General features: G+C 44.8%; 2 protein-coding genes across 3 annotated transcripts; both read left to right on the plus strand.

Moving 5' to 3' along the window:
• The first annotated feature begins 503 nt into the window (after positions 1–503).
• LOC117061597 (phosphatidylethanolamine-binding protein 1-like) lies at positions 504–11,997 on the plus strand. Its single transcript, XM_033174503.1, has 4 exons — positions 504–692; positions 9,233–9,342; positions 10,386–10,486; positions 11,636–11,997. The coding sequence occupies exons 1-4, from the start codon at positions 558–560 to the stop codon at positions 11,851–11,853; spliced, it is 564 nt and encodes a 187-aa protein (XP_033030394.1). The 5' UTR covers positions 504–557; the 3' UTR covers positions 11,854–11,997.
• A 3,290-nt stretch (positions 11,998–15,287) lies between these two features.
• Positions 15,288–20,753, plus strand: CHCHD10 (coiled-coil-helix-coiled-coil-helix domain containing 10). 2 transcript variants are annotated; one of them, XM_033174504.1, is made up of 4 exons: positions 15,288–15,418; positions 17,997–18,222; positions 19,691–19,841; positions 20,448–20,753. In XM_033174504.1, exons 1-4 carry the CDS (start codon positions 15,372–15,374, stop codon positions 20,465–20,467), a joined length of 444 nt encoding a protein of 147 aa, XP_033030395.1. In that variant the 5' UTR covers positions 15,288–15,371; the 3' UTR covers positions 20,468–20,753. The 2 variants fall into 2 exon arrangements, with proteins under 2 accessions (XP_033030395.1, XP_033030396.1); XM_033174505.1 differs by having other exon boundaries at positions 18,000–18,222.
• The last annotated feature ends 1,480 nt before the right edge of the window (positions 20,754–22,233 follow it).

Here is a 22,233-nt window from a genome sequence, read left to right on the forward strand (position 1 = left end):
CTAATGGTGGTGTGCCTCATGATTTTTTTCATGAAACAAGTGTGCCTTTGCCCAAAAAAGGTTGAAAAACACTGCCTTAAGGCATGGGAAGTCACTTCTGAGCAAACAGGCAGTCTTAGGCGATTATAATATTTTGATTGATTAGAAAAGGGGGCCCTTAATTAGGTGGCTGCTTTTAAATTTTAATATCTATTTTAAATGCAGACACTTTCAAGTCTATAGGCGGCACAGGTCTCGAGGGCCTGATGGGGAGCTGGGGGGCCCATTAGGCTGGGGATGCCAGAACCCCCTATCTCTACTCTCTGACATTTCCAGAGGCTTCGACCCCACCTCTCCAAAGAACATCCCCCCCACCGGCACACCCCTCCCTCTACCAAGAGCCAATGGGCATAAGACAGATAGGTCCCGCCTCCTCTCGGATTACAGGAGATGGCTGTCACTCATCTAGCACCAGATTCTCTTGCTCGGACGGGGAGGTAGGGGGATTGCGCGCGCGATCTTTGCCCGGGAGAGATCGAGCGGAGAGGCAGCTTTCTGGGTGTTTTCTTTTTGCGAAGATGGCGGTAGATCTCGCTGACTGGGAGGTATCCCTAGAACTCTTGGAGGTGGAGGAGAAGCCGGCGGTTCCTCTTTCGGTCAACTACGGGTCGGTGGAGATCGATGAGCTGGGCAAAGTCCTCACTCCCACCCAGGTAATCCGCTCCTGTCCTGCCACAATCGCTTCCCGTGCAGAGAAATTGCACCCCCCACAAAATGCAATACGCTTCCTAACCTTTAGACAATGGTTACAATTGCCCTGCCTTCGCCCTACAACGCGAAAAGCGGCGCCTGCTTTTTTTTGGCATGCGTCCGTCTCTCCTTGGGTCGAGATCACCCAAGAAAACGTCTGCTAGGTGCAGTGGGACCTTTCCCTTTGCAGAAAATAAAATATATCCTGCGTTTGCAACCACGCGAGGAAGCAAGGCCTTCCTCGTCTAGCGCCAGTGATCCGCTGCAAGCAGACAAAAATTAAAAATTAAAAGCGTCTTGCTTTCGAAAAGGCGCAGAGCGCTTTTTGCCTCCACCGAGGAATATGTGCACTTTAGGATGAGGGCAAAGGAATCCCAATTGGAAGGGTCTGTGTGCGTCAGTTCTGCAATTTATTTTAAGACAGTGAGTTTTTAAATTTGCCACCTGCTTCAGAGAAAGAGAGTTTCCTTTAGAATAGACAGGACGATAATACTTGGGGGGGGGGTTCCCCCAAAGGGGCGGAGGGGTTGTGCCAAAAATGCAACCATTGAGAATATGGCATCTGGCTGAAATAGGACGAGGAGGGAGGCTGGGATTTGCAAGCGGCCTGCACAGGTCTGGCCTGCCCCGCCTCCTCCGATGCCAGGCTGCTGGCGGAGCCCCTGGAGCGCGTGCCGGGACTGGCCTGGAGCAAAGGGGGAGGAGCGCGCGGGCGGCCGCTGCCGGAGCAGAGCAATGCCTGCCCGCCGCTCTTTGCACCCTCCGGGAGAGGCGTCACTGGCAACGGTACGGAGCTGCTGCTGCTTTGCAGCTAAGTTGATTGCGGACCCGAAGAAGGTCCCAAGTTCGAATCCCTCCTATCTTCTGGTGGGGCTGGGAGAGCACCCTGCCTGCAACCGTAGAGAACAGCTGCCAGTCAGTGCAGGCAAACCTGAGAAAGATGGGCTCACGGCCAGACTCGTATAAGGCAGCTTTCTATGTTTTTATTTTATTTTATTTTATGCTTTATTAATTTTACAAAAAAATCGACAAAAATAATCCAAAATCAATACATATTACCAAGGAAAAAAAATGGATTCATACGTAACAGATTCCATTATGACTTTCATTTTTTTTTTATAAGATTTTATTATTTTCCAATAAGACAAAGAAAAAACAGAATACAACATCAACACAAAACATAATAAACAATAAGCATAATCAACATAAAAACAATAACAACAATAAAAGCATGAAAAGAACATATACAAACCTTATCCACTATCTATCTTTATACATTTCTTGTTTTTAACTTCTCTGTTTGGGGACTTCCCCCGTTCCCTCCCCTGTCTTCAAAAAACGAATACTTCTTCAAGGTAGCTTTATATATTGTTCAATTAACATTTGCCCAAATTTTAATATACTTAGCTTTTACTTAGTCAAATATCTTAATAACTATGTATCTTATCTTGGCGACCTATCTTCACATATTTTGACACATACATCTTTCACATAACAAAAATTCCTCTTACCATTTATATCTAACACATATCTACCAAAGCCGATATTCTGTCTAATTCTGCTCAAATACTCAGTTTAACTGATTTAACTAAATAGTCTTTAAATTTTTTCCACTCCTGTGACACCTTCCCCTCCCTCTGGTCCCGGACTCTGGCGGTCAGTTCTGCGAGTTCCATATATTCCATCATCTTCATCTGCCATTCCTCCACCGTTGGTATCTCTTCACCTTTCCATGTTCTTGCCAATAGAATTCTAGCTGCTGTTGTGGCATACATGAAAAACACTCTATCCTGACTGGGTATCTCTTCATTGGTTATGCTCAGAAGAAATGCCTCTGGTTTCTTACAAAAGGTAACTTTCATTACCTTCTTGAGCTCATTATAAATCTTGTCCCAGAAAGCACTTACCGCTGGGCACAACCACCACATATGAAAAAAGGTACCTTTCGCATGTTTACATTTCCAACATACATCTGACATTTTGGTATTCATCTTAGCAATCTTAACTGGTGTCAAATACCATCTATAAACCATTTTCATTATGTTTTCTCTTAAACCATGACAAGCAGTAAATTTGATACCTTTCTGCCACAATCTCTCCCAGTCATCCATCATAATATTGTGTCCTACATCTTTTGCCCATTCTATCATTGGCGATTTAACCAATTCATCTTTTGTATGCCACTCTAGCAAAAGATTATACATTTTGGAAAGGTTTTTAAAGTTTGATTCTATCAGTTCTGTTTCCAGTTTTGATTTTTCTACTTGAAAACCAACTTTTTTGTCCATTTTAAATATTTCATAAACCTGATGATAATGCAGCCAGTCGGGGACCTGACTTTTTACTTGGTCATAGCTTTTTAGCTTAAAAGAGTCCCCTTCCTGCTGCAATATGTCCATATATCTTAACCAGTTTGCAGACATATTCGGTCTCTTATATGCCTTGGCCTCCACTGGAGAGATCCATCTAGGAGTCTTTCTCTCAAGCAGGTCTTTGTATCTAGTCCAAACCTGATATAGGGATTTTCTAACTATATGAGACTTAAAAGTTCTGTGGATTTTAACCTTGTCATACCAAAGGTATGCATGCCAACCAAACATGTTGTCATGTCCCTCCAAGTCCAACACATCAACGTTCTCTAATTTAAACCAATCCTTTAACCAGCAAAAGGCCGCAGCTTCAAAATAAAGCCTTAAGTCCGGCAGGGCAAAGCCTCCTCTCTCTTTAGAGTCTGTTAAAATCTTAAATTTTATTCTTGGCTTTTTGCCCTGCCATATAAATTTCGATAGGTCCTTTTGCCATTTCTTAAAACAGTCTAGTTTGTCCAAAATTGGTATGGCTTGGAATAAAAACAGCATCCTTGGTAGGACATTCATTTTAACCACTGCTATTCTTCCCATTAACGACAGTTTAAGTCTTGTCCAGATCTCCATATCTTTTTTTATCTCCATCCACAATTTTTCGTAATTATCCTTATACAGGTTCAGGTTCTTGTTTGTGAGATTGATACCTAGATATTTTACAGATTTAACAAAATTGAGGCCTGTGGCTTCTTGTATTCTTTGGATCTGTTCTGCACTCAAATTTTTACCTAAAACCTTGGTTTTCTGCTTATTTAGTTTAAAGCCAGCTACAAGTCCAAATTGTTCGATTAATTCCAAGGCTCTGGGGACACTGCTTTCTGGTTCTTGCAGGGATAACATCAAATCGTCTGCGAAGGCGCGTAATTTGTATTCCTTCTCTCCCACTTTAATTCCTTTTGTCTGTTTATCTTTCCGAATCATATTTAGAAGGACTTCCAGGACCGTAATAAAAAGTAAAGGGGAGATAGGGCACCCTTGTCTTGTTCCTTTCTCTACTTCGATCTCCTCCGATATCACACTGTTTACAATGACTTTTGCTCTTTGTTCTGTATAAATGGCCTTAATGCCATTTAAAAAATTTTCTCCAACTCCCATCTTTTCCAAATTCTTTTTCATAAATGTCCAAGATACTTTATCAAAAGCTTTCTCTGCATCAACAAACAATAGTGCCGCATCTGTATTTATGTCTCTCTCCAGTTTTTCTAAAATGTCCACAATAATTCTCGTATTATTGCTTATTTGTCTTCCTGGCAAGAAACCTGCTTGGTCTCTATGTATATAGTCTTTCAACACTCTTTTCAACCTTGTAGCCAAAACATTTGCGAAAATTTTATAATCCACATTCAAAAGGGAAATTGGACGATAATTTTTCATTAGAGTCTTATCTGTATCTGGTTTTGGAATCAGTGTGATAAAGGCTTCTTTCCACGTCTCTGGTGCCCTATCTCCTTCTAGTATTTTGTTGCAAACTTCTCTTAACGGCTGCGATAGCCAATCTTTCAGTGTCTTATAATATTTTGCTGTTAGTCCATCCGGTCCTGGAGCCTTCCCCAATTGCATATTGTTTATTGCGTCTTCTATTTCTTGCGTCGATATTGGGTGGTTGAGAGTTATTAATTTTTCCTCTGGGACTTTTTGCAATCCATTCTTTTCCAGAAATCGGTCTATTTCTACTTCATCTATCTTCTCCTCCTTGTACAGTTGCTTGTAAAATCTCTGAAAACACCATCTGATTTCCTCCGGTTTCTCTACGTTTTTTCCATTTACTACCAATTTGCTGATGACATTTGCCTTTTGTCTTTTCTTTAATTGCCAAGCTAGTAGTTTTCCACATTTATTAGCAGATTCAAATGTTCTTTGTTTCATCATTTTCACTTTCCATTCAATATCTTGATTCATAATATTCGCATATTGGGATTGCAAGTATTTGATTTCTTTTTGGATTTTGACACATCTGGGGTGTCCTCTTAATTCCTTTTCCTTTTCTTTGATTGATTTTAACAATCTCTCCATTTCTGCACTTTGTTGTTTCTTCTTTTTTGCCTTTTCACTAATGAGGAATCCTCTCATTACCGCTTTACTTGCATCCCAGGCAATCCTTTTCTCCACTTCTGAAGTCCAATTAATTTGAAAATATTCTTTCATCTTTTTCGCCGCTCTTTCTACTAGCTTGGTATCTCTCATCAATGCGTCATCCATTCTCCATCTAAAAGAGTCCTTGGAAATCATTTTTAGGTTCACCTGTACCGGATTATGGTCTGAAAGCGTTTTAGGGCCGATTTCTGCCTTTTGTAATTTTGGAGCCAATTCATTCGAGATCCAGATGTAGTCTATCCTCGACCATGACTGCTGGGATTCGCTGAAATACGTTGCCTCTGTTTCTGTGGGATTTTTTAATCTCCAAGAGTCCACCAAATTCAAGTTGTCCACCATTTCAAAGAAAGTCTTTGGGAGTTTCCCATCATTTGTTAATTTTGTTCTTTGAGATCTGTCCATTAATGTGGAAACTGCCCCATTGAAATCTCCAAGGCAAACTACCTTATAGTCCAAATAATCCAGCAGCAAGTCATGTATTTTTTTGTAGAAAATCGACTTTCCATCATTTGGTGCATAAAGTCCCAGAATCAAAATTTTTTCGCCTTGTACGTTAATTTCAATTGCGATGTATCTCCCTTCTTCATCTTTAAATAGCTGTCTTGGGCTATATTTCTCCTTTGCATAAATCACTACTCCTCTCTTCTTGACCTTGTCCGATGATATGAACTCTTGGCCTAATTTTTTGTTCTGTAGTAATCTTCTGTGACGCCGGACTATGTGGGTTTCCTGTAAGCATATTATATCCAAATTCTTCTTTTCTATGCTATAAAACACTTTGCGTCTCTTTGGTCTCTGATTTAATCCCCGAACATTCCAAGTCATTAACTTGAGCGCCATTTCTTTGTTTATTCCTCTCCTCCAGTTGCCTGTCCTTTCTTGTCTTGTTCTGGATCTTGGCTTGGTCCTGGTAGTCCCGGCGGTGGTGGGAATACTTCTGGAAACTTGTAGAGCTGTGCTGGGTCCAATGGAGTTCCTTTGAAGAATTCCAGATGCTTGTCCAGAAACTTTTGCTTTTCCGCCAAGGACCTTATTCTTATCTTTTTCCCTTCAAACGTAAATGCCAGGCCTTCTGGAAATTCCCAACTGAAGGAGATTTTTCTTCTTCTTAGCTCCGTCACCAGGTCGTTATAAGGAGCTCTTTTATCTAAAAAGAATCTGGGGATGTCCTTATAAAAAATTACTTTGTTCTGCTGTACCACCAGGTTGTTTCTGTAGTGCAAATCCAGGAAATAGTCTCTGTCGTGTCTATCATGCAGCACAATCAAACAGTCACTGACTGTTTTAGTGCTTTTCTTTCCTCTGGAGCCTCTTGGTCCAAATCTGAAGGCCTTCACTATGCGTGCTGAGACGTTTACCTCTTCTAACTCCCAAAAAGTTGAAAATAGTTCCACGATATAGGCTTTTAGGTCTTCCCCCTCCAATTCTGGAAGACCCCTTAGACGGATGTTTCCTTCTCTCTGGTGTAGTTGCAGAAAGGCAAGAGACTCTTCCACAGTTCTCTGTCGTGTTCCAATATTTTCTATCTGCTCCAAATCTAAATTGTCCAATTTTTCCTCCACCTTTTTTATTTTTTCTCTGACCACTTTAATCTCCTCAGAGTCCTTTTTTAACGTAGTCACCTCCTGCCCAATTTTATTAATTTCTTCTCTGTTCTTTCTTACATTTTCCTCAATTTGGCCAATTGATTTTTCTAAAGTCTGGGTGGAGGTTTTAATGTCAGCCTTAATATCCACTTGGAGTTTTTCTATTGCAGAGTTAACTGTTGTATTCACTGATGCACCAATAGTGTTCACCGATTCTTGTGTTTGCTTCAACCCTTCGGTGACACTTTTCAAACCTGCTGCAATTTCTGCCACACTTGCAACCAATTTCTCCATTTGTTCCTGTAGAGTTAAGGAAACAGAGCCTTTCCTTTTTTCAGAGCCAGTTCCTTTAGATCTAGTTTCCATTCCCTGTGGGCTCTGCAGCTGTAATCTCAAGGTCACTCCAGTTGCTGTAGTAACTATCTCAGACATTCACAGCAGAAGACCAACAGTCCCAAAAGTAAACACCAGGTGGCCTGCAGCTAGCTTCTGAGAACAAAGAGGCTGCTGAGCCAGGAATCCACAACAGTCCAGTAATCCAACTTTTAGGCAAAGAGTTCAGATTTTTCAAAAGTTATAAGTTCCTTAAAGCCAAGAAGAGTCTATTTTGAATAGCCCAAGTCAGTATCTGTTTCTCACTTGCAATGTAACCACCAAGTCTATAAAATAGCTTGTATCTGGCTGCAAAAGAGTCAAAGTATCTCCACTGGTAAACAGTCACTGTAACACTGGAACACCAACAAAGAAAAAATGGCAACAATATATTGCAGCCCGCTACTGACCCGGAATCCTAGTCCAGAGGGGGAGCGGTGTCTTCTTTTGCCATATCAGCTATTTTTAAGTCTTTAAACAACCTTTAAACAACTTTTAAGTAGCTTTTAAAAAGTTTGGCAGAGTTCGCAAAACTTTCCCGTTAGCCGCGGCTTTGATCTTTTAGCGCTACCAAGCTCGCGCAAACAGTTCAAAGGGAACAGGCTTCCTTTTGAAGTTTCCTCTGCAAGCAGTGTTCTTTAAACTTGTAAAAATAATCCAGTATTTTGACTTACAGAGTTTCTTTGGAAGTTTCTATGTAGGAAGTGCCGGGTGCTCAGGTCTGGCGGGATCGCTGCTTTGATCCTCCGCAGGCAGTCGCTTCTTCAGTCCCGTGCTGGGGCTCCGCTCGCCCGATTTCCCCCCTTATGAGGGTCAATCAGGAGCGGAGACAGCACGTCTGGGACCCACGAAGCCGTCGGTCCACGGGATGCTCTTCCCGTGGCTTTAAGGGACCCGTGGCGCAGGCACGGAGCTCCCTATCGCCTAACGGAGGACGGAGCCGTCGGACTCCCGTCCGCCATTGACTCGGCACCAAACCGGAAGTCCCAGATTCCATTATGACTTTCAATCACCCCATTGTGGTTCCTAAGTTACACTTTCGACTGCGCACTTTCTGTTGTCTCTCCTAAATTGTCTCAATTGTAGTGGTTTTGTAAAATTTCCTACTGTCATGCAGAATTCAAATTTTTACAGTGTTCTTTTAGTTGTACAGTGGTACCTCGGGTTACGGACCTGATCCGTTCTGGGGTGCCTTTTGCACCCTGAAAAGTCCATAATCCGAGCAGCGATATCGTGCATGCGCGAACTGTGCAGAACGCTTCTGTGCATGCGCTCGCGGCGAAACCTGGAAGTAAACACTTCCGGGTTTGCTGCGTCCGCAACACGAAAAAATGCAACCCGCAGCTATTGTAATCCGAGGTATGACTGTACTCTGTATGTATCCCACCAGGACTGGTATTTTCTGACAGCAAACACAGGAAGCTGAAGAAGAAGGAAGGCAGCTTCCAATGTTTGCTGTCAGAAAACACCAGTCTTATGAATGAATACATATTCAATAATAGGTGGGCTGTCTCTGAATTCCCATAAATAAAATCCAGTCTTATCTCTCCTACTTTCCCTTTGGACTATGACAGTGGTGGGAACACATGATCTTCTGACTCCTATCAACCCTAGCTGACTCCTGTCAGTCCAATGACAGATTGCAGCTCTTAACAACTAATGGAGGGCTGCAGGATCCTCATCCCTAAACTAGGTGAATCCCAGCTGCAGGCTTGTGCAGGAAAACTGTATATAACTGTCCCGTGTGGAATTCTGGGAGTTGTAGTTTGTTAAGGGTGCTGAGAGTGAAGGCCCCTCCCAGTTCTCAGAGTTCCCTGTGAAGAGCATTTGATGGTTAAACCACTGGGAACTGTAGCTCTGGGAGCAGAATAGGGGCCTCCTGGAATTTCTCAGCACCCCTAACAAATACAGTTCCCTGATTATTATTTTTTCGGTTGGGGGGGGAGCCATTGCTGCTGGTGTCAGGTATTGTGTGAATGTGACTTTGGTTAAGGCATGGTTTGATTGACTGGATAATGGTGAGTGCGTTGTCTTCGTTTTTATATTTTTGAATAGGTTCTAAAGCTCTTGCCGTTTTGTTTCTGGCAGGTCAAGAATCGCCCGACGAAGATTGACTGGGAGAACTGCAGTGCAGAAAAGCTCTACACTTTGGTCCTTACTGACCCTGATGCACCGAGCAGGAAAAACCCAAAGTTTAGGTGAGAGGGGCAGGATGTGAGATCCAGAATTTCCATGCCGGATTTGATCCAGAAGGCAAACCGGGATTTGCAGGAAAGAAGTGTGTTGTTGTTTTTAATAATAGATGAAGATTTCTTACCTTTCAAGGTCAAATGAGGCAACTGATAGGTGATCTGGAGGTTGCAGGGGGTCTTCTCTTGGGGGTAAGGGAAAAGCAGACCTCACCTCTTTAGTAGACAAATCCCAACACTTGTTCCTGTAGGCAGAGGTGTCTGTGGCTGCGCCACAAAATCCATTCCGATGCCTGACAAAGGTCTTTTATTTATATTTTGTTTATAAAAAAACAATGTCGCTATTCATAAAAAATAAGAGCGGTTTACATCCATTATACATAAAAACAAAGCAATAAAGACTATTTAAAAAAACTAAAATAGGAAATCAGATGTGTGCTTGATGGCCTGCATAAGCTGGACGTAGCAGAAAAGTTTCCAGCAGGCATTTAAAAGTGGAAACAGAAGGTTCCTGCTGTATCTCTTGGCAGAGAGTTCCACAGGGCTGGGCTGATGGCAGTAAAGGCTTGGTTGCTTGCCGTCAGAAAGAGCCTCATCAGCACCTGCACTTTGGAACTCCCTGCCTATTGAAATGAAGCAGGCACCTTCACTGCCCTCCTTTTGGCTCCTGCTAAAAACGTCCTTGTTTAGACAAGCCCACCCAGTTGCTTAGAAAGTTGAGCTAATTTTAATCTGTTTCGTATTTTAACTTTTGTATGTTTTAAAGTATGGTTGTGATTTCCCCCCCCCCTCAATTTTATTGTTTTATGTTTTTACTAAACCATTTTGAGGGGTTTTTTTTACAATCAAGCGATGATTACATATTATGAGGTAAATAAATTTGGGGAACAATGAGCGACCCTTGGGCTTCTGCTGAATTGGGTTTGAGAGTCTTAGTGGATCGGGCCTAGCTTCACAGGAGCTGGAACCCTGCTAATTCTATTTTTTTAGTGTTCCTGCAAGATTTACTCTGGGGAAACTGAGGCAGATGCTCGCTCTTTCTCTCTCTCTAGGGAGTGGCACCACTTCCTAGTGGTCAATATGAAAGGCAATGACATCAGCAGCGGCACTGTCTTGTCGGACTACGTGGGATCTGGACCACCTAAAGGAACAGGTAAGCAACCAGTTATGCTGGCACCATTGCTTCAAGGCAAAGTCTGTTAGGTGTCTTGACTCAGTTTGCACTTTGGGGGGGGAGCAGACCCGTTGGATTTGGGCAGGCTGGAAACAGCAGAAGAAAAGCTGCAAAGCTAAACAATTCTGCTTCAGTAATTTGCATGGCTGAAATAAGAGCACAATTCAAAGCGTTGGTACTGACCTTTAAAGCCCTAAACGGCCTCGGCCCTGTCGCCCCCATCAATCAGCCTGGACACCAAGGTCCATCTCTGAGGGCCTTCTAGTGGTTCCCTCACTGCAAGAAGCAAAGTTACAGGGAACCAGGCAGAGGGCCTTCAGTAGCGGTGCCTGCCTTGTGGAACGGGCTCCCAGAATGCATTCTGTTCGAGAACCAAGGTACGGCTGTATTTTGTTACAATAAAGCAACAAAAATTATTTGCAAAATAATAAAATAAAATCAGAATCCTGTGCATATGTTGCTTCCATGGTTCCCCCCCCCCCAAAGGTTGGCCCACCACGCCCCTTGGTTTGATAAATTCATCCCCAGTGCCCCCTACCCTATTAAAAAGCATTATTCAGAATAGTCGTTTGCATCATCCACTAAGGAAGATAATAAAATTCAAAACAGTAACAATGAGTTGCACATTTCATCGAAATCCAATTCAAGCGATTTAGTTTTACAGTGGTACCTCGGGTTAAGAACTTAATTCGTTCTGGGGGGCCTGAAACTGTTCTTAACCTGAGGTACCACTTTAGCTAATGGGGCCTCCCGCTGCCGCCGTGCCGCCACCACACAAATTCTATTCTCATCCTGAGGTAAAGTTCTTAACCCGAGGTACTATTTCTGGGTTACCAGACTGTGTAACCTGAAGCGTCTGTAACCCGAGGTACCACTGTATTCTGCAAAATTAATGGCCTTGATCCAGTGATACCAGCTTTTCAAAATTTGATAAACTATTACACCTCCCAGCACCCTCCTGCCTCCCCTTGTCTCTAAGCACCCCCCGCCCCAGGTAATCCCTCAGCCCCCTCAGGGGCGAAACCACCCACTTTGGGATCTACTGTGTTACTGGATGGTTGTGACGGAGGGGATCGCTTCCTCCTAACGCAAGTGCGCAACCTTTGTTTTCTCTCTCACACGCTGCAGGGCTCCATCGCTACGTGTGGCTGGTCTACGAGCAAGCCCAGGAGTTGGAATGCAACGAGCCCATCCTCAGCAACCGGTCCGGGGATAAACGGGGCTGTTTCAAAGTGGAAAATTTCCGCAAGAAGTATAAGCTGGGGGCCCCCGTGGCAGGAACATGCTACCAGGCCGAGTGGGACAACTATGTGCCGTTGCTCTACGATCAGCTGTCTGGGAAATAAAACCCGCCTCTTCCAGGCCCCCCACCCTCCCCCTGCTCCGATTTCTTCTCCTACAACGGAGATCTTCAGCCCTCTACAACTCCCATCATCCCTGACCATTGGCTAACCTGGCTGGGGCTGATAGGAGTTGTATTCCAGGAGGGGGGGCACAAAATGGAAGGAGGCTGTCTTTAGAACTCCCATTTTCTGTAGTGTGAAGTAAATTGGATTGAAGACTAATAAGTGAGGGCCACCCCACCCACCCCCCGCTCCAAGCTGCTCCTGAAACTCAAAACAAGGATAGATGGATTCTGCAAGATGATTGGCCATACTAGGCAGTTTCTTGTGGGGGACAGTCGGAAGTGCAGTAAATGAATTTGTTACAACGGCAAAGGAACTGTGGCAAAACATCTCTCTTTTGTGGTCCTCCGCAAAAGTTTGTGTGTGTGGCATTTTGGCTGTTTTTGGAGCTGTGTGGTGACGGTTTTTTTTGGGGTGGAGGGATGCACAGAACTCACACTCCTCTAGAATCCTCTTTGCTGCCAGCCTATTTAGATTCTCACGTCCCTCAAAAACAGCTCCATCACCTTATAGCATAAATTCTGGGGGTTTAAACACTGGTCAGCAGCATGGAGCTGCTGAGGTCGTCCTGGTGAGTTTTCCACCCTGCTGTTGAAATTTCCCGACACCACCTCGAAATGCGGTGTTCGCCCCCTCCAACAAAACAAATCGCTCTAGGCTTTCAAATATTCATAAGCTCAGCCCAGCCCTGTTCCAAGGAGGTCTTTCCTGGGACTGTTGAGTTACTTAGCCCTGAATTCCTTGCAAGCTGTGAAACTGGGATTTCAAAGGGAGTGGGATAACATTAAGCAGGAATTGCTGGCTGTTCGGTTTTTCTCGGAAAACCACAAACGCCACTTTTCTCCTTAAAACCAAAAATTGTTGCACTAAACCGCAAAGGGGAGCCTTTTTTTATTTGCATGTTGGAAGTTTTCTTTTTGATCCTGTCTCTGCTCGCTCGCTCAGGACAAGTGCTGACAGCGAGGAGAAAGACCAGCAGCAGAGGTGGGGACTGAAATGTGGGCCTTAGCCATTGCCTGGCAATGCCAACCCCTGTGAAGTCACCAACACCACAAAGGCAATGCATGAAATGGTTCCGTGTGTTACAAGGGGTCGCATTTGGGGCTTTAGCCTTTGTTCTTTGCTACCCTATACTTGCCACCTTTGGAGACAACACACCTAACCCCCAGCAGAGGCCAAGATGAGCGCCTTCCCCTTTAGTATGTGGTTGTAGAGAGACGATCCCATGCGGCAGCTCCATCGTTTGTGCTTAAGATACAGGATGCTGGAAGGTGCTTCTCCCTGGGCTCTGGTCCTCTGCTTAGATCCTGGCTGCCTTTAGTTTCTCTTGGTATCTCCACAGGATCCCGGTGTCCTCGCGAGGAGTCGGTTTTAGACATCTCTGCTTTCTTTTGTCCATGATGTATTTTTGATGAGGTTCACCCCACTGCCTTCAATCTCATTTTGCCAATATATCTAATGTAGGAAATGTTTCTCCTCTGCCCCACCCCAAAATGTGTCACTTAAAAACCAATGTGTAACAAGGCCTTTTGATGAACTTAGGAGATCTTTGAATGCTGCATACATACATTGTCACTTGTGTTTATAGCCCTGTGTTGACAAGGGGCTGTGGTTTATGCTTTGACTCTCTTCTCGTTCTTTGAAATAAAAGCTTACAGTTGAAGGTGGTCCTTTGCTTTTTATAGCTGTAAAAATGTGACACTAGAGGGCACTGTAGAGCAGTGATGCGTCAATGGGAAATTGCATTTGAGAGCTATGTAACTTTCTTTTTTAAACCGTATTGTACAGATCAGTGTAGATCCAGCCTTAGGCTCTGTTAGTTTAATGGAGCCTCCGTTTGCAATGGCAGCTTGCCTCAATACAACCAGATGTGGAGAAGAGGCTGCAGACATATTCTGTTCCCAGCTTCATAGGTATATTTCCAGCCACTGCTAGAGAATGTATTTAGATTGATATAGATATATCCATCCACACATCACTGGGATGGATAGCACACAAAAATGGCTTATATTGGAGAAAATAAATGAGTATATTAGGTGATGGGTAAAAAACTGCTAGGTTGGCAGGAGCAGGGAACAAGCAACGGGAGCTCGCCCTGTCACAGGGGTTCGAACCGCCGACCTTCTGATTGGCAAGCCCTAGGCTCTGTGGTTTAGACCACAGCGCCACCCGCATCCCCTATATTAGGTGATACTTACAGTAACATGCTGATCAATTTTCATGAGGGGGTTTTAAAAAAAATTCACAAACTGATAGGCAAATGTGGAGAGCTGAACTTAAAATTGTAAAAATTAGAAACACAGGAACAAAAGTTTACATATTTGCTCATCCTTAGCCCTGGGAATGGAGCTACAAAGTTTTGGAAACATGACTGAGAGGCTGAAACACCCAATAGCATTCTATGCTGCAACATCGTGTTGCAGGTCCCACTGTGTGTGTTAAAATTCAGCAATACAAGGGGAAGCTGGTTGCAAAGGAAAATTCAAGAAAGATGTTCCAATACTGTACAGGTGGACTTTAGTGTTACTATTTTTCACTGAAATACACACACACAGAGTGCCATCTGAGTTTTTTGCTGTTATGCAGCATCCGTCATTCTGCTAGAGTAGTCAGGATAATGTGACAATCACCTGAACACAAGTCACTTTGTCCCACCCACCTTGCTCCCAGTAACATGGGGGAAACTACTGTGCTCCCCTGTATGGTTTTCTTAAATCAAGGACGCTCAGATTATGCATGATACAGAGAAAGCAAGTGGAGATTTCACCCCCTCCCTCTAATCATTGGAAGACAATTAAACTGCGCAGCTATTAGGGTGAGGTGGTCCAGATAATGCACGCATGGAGATGCTATCAAACTCCAACTCCCATCAAGCCTCGCCAGCATAGCTAATGGCCAGGGATTATGGGAGTTGTAGTCCAACAAACAACGGCGTCTTTATCTCTTGACTGTATTGTGGGCTTCGTTAGCTTGGCTTGGATGGCTTTTAAAAGTGGGCTAGAGACATTGACAGAGCGTTGCCAGCAGCTGTTAGATATGATAGGTAAATAGAACCTCCAGGTTCAAAACAATTTTACAATAATCGTTTTGACCTAATCGTCAAAAGGAACCAGGAAGCTCCGCCAATAGACGGCGTTGGTGCGCCTCTACATTTTATAACTCTATGAGGAGGGGGAGGAAAAGTGTCTGTAAATGGGCGGGGGGAAGTGTCTCCAAACTAGCGTCGGCAAGAAGAGGGCAGAGACTTCATTGGCTGGGCGGCTTTGCGCCTGCTCAGAGCGAACGTTCTAATTCTAATGATTGATGCTGAACCACGTGGGTTCCATTCTTGAACCTAGCTGCGCAACGATCGAGTTCAAGGAGACTCGGAGTGACTTTTGCAAGGAAGCGGCGGCAGCAGCAGGAAGAGGCCGGCCGGCAGTCAGGAGCAGCGCTGGTGCCATAGACCCAGGATCAACATGCCCAGGGGCAGCAGGAGCGTGGGAACCCGGTCGACTGTGGCCAGGTACGAGGGCAGTGTCTAAGCAGCGAGGTTGGCAAAGTCACGTTTAAATAAGAAAGGGCTCATTTTTCAAAGGAGCAGTTGCAAGGGCCCGAGGTTTATTGACGTTACGCCCTCCCTCTGTCCCGCCTCATACCAGGAGGGAAGAAAAATCTATCTGCACACACACATTTCTTTATGTATTTATGTTATTGCGTTTATATCCTGTAGTTCCTCGAAGGACCTCAAGGTGACCTCTCTTCACTCCCTTCAGTTTTTTTTCTCACAACAACCCTGTTAGGTAGGCCAGGTTAAGAGAGAACTGCTGGCCCAGCCATGGTCATGCAATGAGCTTTGTGACTGTTTTCCCTAGCCTCAAACTGACTCTCTAACCACTACACCAGTGTGTGTCTTGTGGATAAAACACGCCGAGTTCTGACACTGGAAATAGGTGGGGAAGTTTGGGGTGGCTCCCGATTCACATTAAAAAAAAAATCATCGGAGAGGAGGTTGTTGATTTTAATTTATTTTCCGCCCTTCCTCCCAGAGATGCCCAGGGCAGCAGACACCAAAGGGGTAAGACAGTAGCAGTGAATAAAACTGTCACATAAAACTGTCATAAAACTGTCACACTTACCACTAATCAGGACCCCCACCTTATTCCCATGATTGTAAATTCATCGAATCGTAGAGTTGGAAGGGACCGTGGGGGTCATCTAGTCCAACCCTCTTTTGTCCTTTGTGGGTGTCGAACCCATGACCCTGAGATTAAGAGTCTCATGCTCTACCAATTTGAGTTTTTAGCTGGGTTGTAACATGTCCTGTTACCTTAGGGTGAAGGGTTGGTAAAAAAAATAGTAATAATTTCAAGGTCACTTAGGAACAGTACCTTTCAGCCATCAAATGCCCGGGAAAACAGGAATTTTTTAAAGGATGGTAGGAGATGTAACTCAGCAGGGAGGGCATTCCACAAATAAGGAACCAACACCTAGAAGGTTCTGTCGTGCGTCACTGCTTTTGAGTGTGGGTAGCTGAAGGTTGTTGGTTTGCTCGTAGATCTGAAGGCTATCAGTGAGATCAGGCCTGGTTAAAATAATGAGATTCCACTTTTTAGAATGAGAAAAGGCTGTATGGAAGTCTTAAACTGCAAAATCATATTGGTAGTGAGGATGCTGTATTTCTTCCTTTCTAAAAAAAAATGTGGCTGCTTCGGTTTTATGGTGTGTGTTTTTGCAAGGTGCTCTCTTCTGGAACATTCTAAGGCTGTGTTTCCATAACCTCTCCCTTCCCTGGTAAAGGCAGCAGCAATCAGTTCAATGGTTCACTGGGAAACATCCCCCCCCCCCAAGTTTTAGATTTTCCCCATCAATTTCCAGCATTTAACTTGTTGCCTCGTGGAGGTGTTAAGATACCTTGAGGTCAGGATATTGGAACACAGGAAGCTGATTAATACAGAGTCAGACAATTGGTCCATCTTGCTCGGTATTGCCTACACTGGCTGGCAGCAGCTCTCCAGGTTTGCAGACTGAAAATATTCACTAGAGAGCGGGCCAGAGATACTGTAAATAAACAAACACCATACAAGGATTTGGGATGAGGAAGAGGGAGGGCTAGAAAGTTCTGGATACAAATCTAATATATGAGTTGTATTTACCTGCTGTTTCACTTGATGGCAAAGATCGCCGAGCATCCCAAGGTGACCTTTTGGAATTGCTGGTTGTGTTAAACGTCAGTCTTGTGTTTAGACTGTTTTGAAAGAAAGTGAACTCTGCTTCCTGTTGCGTCAGAAGTAAACCAAATGCTGTGCCAGATTCAGCTAGCTGGTTGTGACACCAGGAACCCACGAAGATTTGTGCCAGATTCAGCTAGCTGGTTGTGACACCAGGAACCCATGAAGATTTGAGCACAATGGGGCTTCCCCCTTCCCCTTGTCTGCCCCACAAAATTGACTTGGGGGGCCATTGAGAGCAGTGTTAGAAACTCAGATGTATAAGCTAGGTGCCAAATGGCCTCTTAGACCAGGGTTACAGTCGCCAAAACGGAATGCCTAGTTGCCATTTTTCAATATGACTTTTTGGTTCCTGAAATTCATTCCGATTGTGCAGATAAAATGTGACAGGTAGAATTCCACAGCATGTGTCACTAGTGTGTGAACACAGTCCAGATCCAAGGATCTCTCCAGGCATGCACCTCCAAATGGTGGAGACGCCAGGTGTCAGTCATCCTGGCGCCCATTCATGTTGACTTGGTCGCAAGTGGCCGACAGGTGCAAAATCCACCTGGCAAATTTTGAACTTTGGTTGAGAGAACCCACAAAATGTCATTGGGGGGGGAGGAGAGAGAGATGGTTGTCAGGTTTGCGTTGATGGAGCGATCTCCTTGGTGTGATGTCGAATTCCTCCCACTGCTTTGCCACTCCCCAGCGGGCTGTGATCCATCTAAAAGTCGATTGTAACAGCCCCGCTTGATAGAAATTTACAACATGATGCACTGCATGGGTTGGTGGGGGTCGTAGTCCATCAGGTTGGAGAAGATCACTCTGTTTGCAAACCCTGAACCAAGTTTTCATTGGTTCTTTTCTTTCCTCCTCTCTTTCTCTCAGCAGCCCAGCGCCATCCCATGCCCACCCCCCAGCTCACCCTCCTCCTTCGGCAATGGCTGCTCCAGCTCAGCCCCAACAGCCTGGCTTAATGGCCCAGATGGCTACGACCGCGGCAGGAGTGGCTGTTGGCTCTGCAGTGGGTCATGTGGTTGGTGGCGCACTCACTGGGGCCTTCAGTGGAGGAAGCAGCTCTGAGCCGGCCAAGCCAGCCAGCAGTGCTGTCCAGGTGAGGCTGTAATTGCCAAGTTGCTCTGTGTGTGCGTGTGTCTGTGTGTGTGTGTCGCTAAGGGTGCAGGAATGACTGCTAGCCTTCTAAGTGCACAGCAATGCAATTTTCTGTGGGTTCTTCTTCTTCATCTATATAGGTGATTCTCAAACTTTCCTCTGCGCCCACACTTTCAGGATAAAAAAAATTGTTAGTGCCGCACCAAATTTTTTATCAATACGAAATACATTGGAAAACATCGAACACAACCACTTTATGATATGATCATGGGGTATCTGGAAAGTATAAAACAATGCAGCTACATAAGAACAGGAATCATTCCCAGAATATAATTATAATCAAGCTTCTTAGATATGTACCTTGAGTATGTGTACAAACTCAGTGAGAGGCGTGGGCTTGCTTTTTCTCACCTCCTCATCAACATGGAGAAGCCTTTCTCTTTTCTGATCTTTCATGTTGGACAGAGTTGAAAATTCCTGTTCACAACAATATGCCGTGGAGAACTATAGAAGGATAGCCAATGCTCTTGAAGAGAGTTGTGGATGCTGTTACTGGTTGTATATCCCCCAAAAATAATCTTTATCCTATCCTATCCTATCCTGTACTGAAATGTTGACATTTTCTTTTATTGTCCTTGAATCTTCCTGCCGCACTTCATATCCTCTCCTGCCATACCAGTGTGGTGCACCACACCCTTTGAGAACCACTGATCTGCCTTACGGTTATACACTGTAATGCAGCATACAAGAAGATAAATCTCTGCCCCGAGGAGATTGCAATCTAAACTCTGACTCAGGAGAGTGTTCATAGAATCTAAGAGTTGGATGGTACCCCGAGGGTCATTTTATTCTGTGAAATGCCCTGAGATCTTTTGATGAAGGGTGGTATATTATTACAACAACAACAACAACAACAACAACAACAACAACAACAACAACTAATGCAACCCCTGCCATGCAAGAATCCTGCTCACAGCCATCTCTGGGTGGGTTCAAACCACCAGCCATGGCCTAATTCTGTCTGCTAGGCCTCTCCATTTGGTCCAGGAGACCTTCCAGCCAAGCCACACCCACCTGCCCTCCCACTGCTGTTGCATGCCACACACTCAGCAGAAACACTTCTCCAGCGGCCATGTGCGGGTGGGGGGGGGAATGTCTGTGCATGCATGAAGACCTATTTTATGCAAGGTGGTACCGGGGTGGTGGCCATCATTGGAGATGGAGAGAGTCTGGCATCCTCTTGACCTCCATGGGATGACTCTTGCCAGCTAAAAGTAGACACTTTGACGCTAAGCCGTTTGGCTATGGGTTTAATTAAAGGCAAAGCCTGCCTGGAAGATTAGCTTGGTAGAGCTGTCCTTGGTTAATCAGGAGACGTTACGTCTGCAAAACAATTTCCTCCTGGGTGAAGTCCCTTCTCGGAAAGGTTCACCTGCGGTTATTTACTCCTCTCTTTTCCTTGTCTGCAGGAGTCCAGGCCGCAGCCAGCCTATCAGGGATCCCAGTTTGGCCCCTGCCACTACGAGATAAAGCAGTTCCTCGACTGCGCTACCAACCAGAGCGACCTAACGTTGTGCGAGGGCTTCAACGAGGCCCTGAAGCAGTGCAAGTACAACAGCGGTGAGTGTTTCGGCACAGAGGCGAGAGGAAGCGCCTCATCACCTGGCTCTCCATTGGGGTTTGAGAGGCGGCTGCGAGTCTCCTAACCCTGAGAGGGTCCCTGTTACTGGTCTGAAGCCAATGCACTGGGAGCATATCCAGCCCTGTCAAAACGGAACAAAACTGTGCAAGAACATAGGGTCCTAGAGGGGATTTGGAGGTCATAGAGTCCAACCGATGGAGACAGGTCCATAAGTGCAGAAGGGGCACTCACTGCCCCACCAACCTCAGTCTGCCTTCTGACTTACAACCCGTCCAGGGGTTGGCACTGCCTATCAGCTTCTTCTTCCTCCTCCAGTTACTTGGCTCTGCTTGCCATTCACTGTGGTGTCACCTGCTGTTGGCCTCCCTGCCTTCCACCTTACCAGTCCTAGTGGGCTTGCTTGTTTGTTTGTTAAGGGTGGTGGGAATTGCAGCTCTGTGCAAGGGGAGGGAAACTACAGTTCCCAGGATTCTTTGCGGGCAAGCAGTATGCGCTAAGTGTGCTTTAAATGTTTGGCATCACCTTCAGGCGGCAACTGCCTACTCTGTGCTGAAACTGAGCCTGTTATTCTTTCCTTTCTGCAGGGCTTGCTTCCCTCCCATGAGGACATTTTAGCACTAATGCCGCAAAAGGAGAAGAACCTGGAAAGAGAAACAAACTGAAGGAGCCCAGAAGGGCTAGGGACTGGAAGACAGAGACAGATGAGGGATCTGACCAGATTGGCCAAAAAAAAAAAAAAAAAAAGCTCTCTAGTGTTGTTCTCAGTTGTAGGCTGGCAAACAAGGAGAATTCTAGTTGCAATTTTTATAGCAGAGTTTTAAGGATCTGGGTCCCACTTGAATTCTTGTAGAGAAATGTAAAATAAAAGGAGATGGCTTTATTTTAATCTACAACTTGTCTATATGTTTCTGTTGATTAAAACACACATGTGCGCTCATAAACATTTTCGTTAACTACTCTGAGGTGCGTTCTAGTGGTCAGAGTGGCAGACTAGGACCTGGGAGAGACCTTTGTGAAGCTACCTTGCAGGGTTGTTGCAGTGGATTGAATGAGGAAGGGGAGAGCCATGTATTCCACTTTGGGCTCCTTGGAGAAAAAGGTGGGATATAAATACAATCTATAAAACTGACCAGCTGGATGAGGCTAATGGCCCATCTAGTCCAGCACCCTGTTCTCACAATGGCCAACCAGGTGCCCCCGTGGGAAGCCCCGCAAAGAGGGCCTGAGTTTCCAGCAAGTGGTATTCAGAAGCATTACTGCCTCCAACCGTGGGGGTAAAAGTTAGACTTTGTGGTTAACACACAGCACAGTGCTATTTGGAGGTGCATGCAGCCCCAGCCTTAACCCTAAACCCCAAATCAACAATAACACGGTCACCACTCACAACACCAATATTAATGTTAACCCTAATGCAAACCTGAACCCAAACCCCAAACTTATCGCTAATGCTAACCATAACCCCACACCTAATCTTAACTCCCAACATTAACCCTAACCTCAGCTGTAACCCCAAACCTAGCTGTAACCCTAACCTTAACCCCAGAACTAATCCTGACACATTTATTTATTTATTTATTTATTTATTTATTTATTTATTGTACTGCCCTTCATCAAAAGATGTTGCGGCGGTTCACAAGATACAAGCACAAGATAAAAGTGCACATAAATAGAAGAAGAAGAAGAGTTTGGATTTGATATCCCGCTTTATCACTACCCGAAGGAGTCTCAAAGCAGCTAACATTCTCCTTTCCCTTCCTCCCCCACAACAAACACTCTGTGAGGTGAGTGGGGCTGAGAGACTTCCAAGAAGTGTGACTAGCCCAAGGTCACCCAGCAGCTGCATGTGGAGGAGCGGAGACGCGAACGCGGTTCACCAGATTACGAGTCTACCACTCTTAACCACTACACCACACTGGCTCTCAGTGACCTCCATTGCAAGGCCAGACTAGCAACAGAAAGGCTTTCTAACATAGGGATGCAGTCTGGCGTGATACTCCACTTCTGGCTTGAAAAAGGCTTGTCTGGACTGCTGCTAGATATTTCCACTTCTTTTTTTCCTAACTAGAAGTAAAGGATTACCGATCAACCATTCCAATCTGCCCCAGCTCTGCCCTGCTTTTCCCAGCCCAAAGGCATCATTCAAATGTAAACTATAATCATAAAGTTCATGCGAACACAGAACTGGAGGGAGACGGAAAGTTGCTGATATCAATATGAAGGAAAATGTATTCTGGAATGCAGAAGGTTAAATTAGTCTTTGTTCATGAGCTGACTACTAGTCTGCCATTAAGGTCTCTTGGTTTTTTGCACTCTGGAAACAAAAAGTTTTTGCATCAGTTTTTCAGAAAATGCTAGTTCCCAAATTACATT

The sequence above is a fragment of the Lacerta agilis genome, chromosome 17, assembly GCF_009819535.1.
Source record: "Lacerta agilis isolate rLacAgi1 chromosome 17, rLacAgi1.pri, whole genome shotgun sequence".
NCBI classification, from domain to species: domain Eukaryota; kingdom Metazoa; phylum Chordata; class Lepidosauria; order Squamata; family Lacertidae; genus Lacerta; species Lacerta agilis.

Bases quoted from the DNA above. Each gene is read 5' to 3' on its own strand.
- LOC117061597 (XM_033174503.1), top strand. From the start codon at position 558: ATGGCGGTAGATCTCGCTGACTGGGAGGTATCCCTAGAACTCTTGGAG. The intron at 693-9,232 runs GTAATCCGCTCC...TGTTTCTGGCAG, and splicing joins AAGTCCTCACTCCCACCCAG to GTCAAGAATCGCCCGACGAA. The intron at 9,343-10,385 runs GTGAGAGGGGCA...CTCTCTCTCTAG, and splicing joins AGGAAAAACCCAAAGTTTAG to GGAGTGGCACCACTTCCTAG.
- CHCHD10 (XM_033174504.1), top strand. From the start codon at position 15,372: ATGCCCAGGGGCAGCAGGAGCGTGGGAACCCGGTCGACTGTGGCCAG. The intron at 15,419-17,996 runs GTACGAGGGCAG...TCTTTCTCTCAG, and splicing joins ACCCGGTCGACTGTGGCCAG to CAGCCCAGCGCCATCCCATG. The intron at 18,223-19,690 runs GTGAGGCTGTAA...CCTTGTCTGCAG, and splicing joins CAGCCAGCAGTGCTGTCCAG to GAGTCCAGGCCGCAGCCAGC.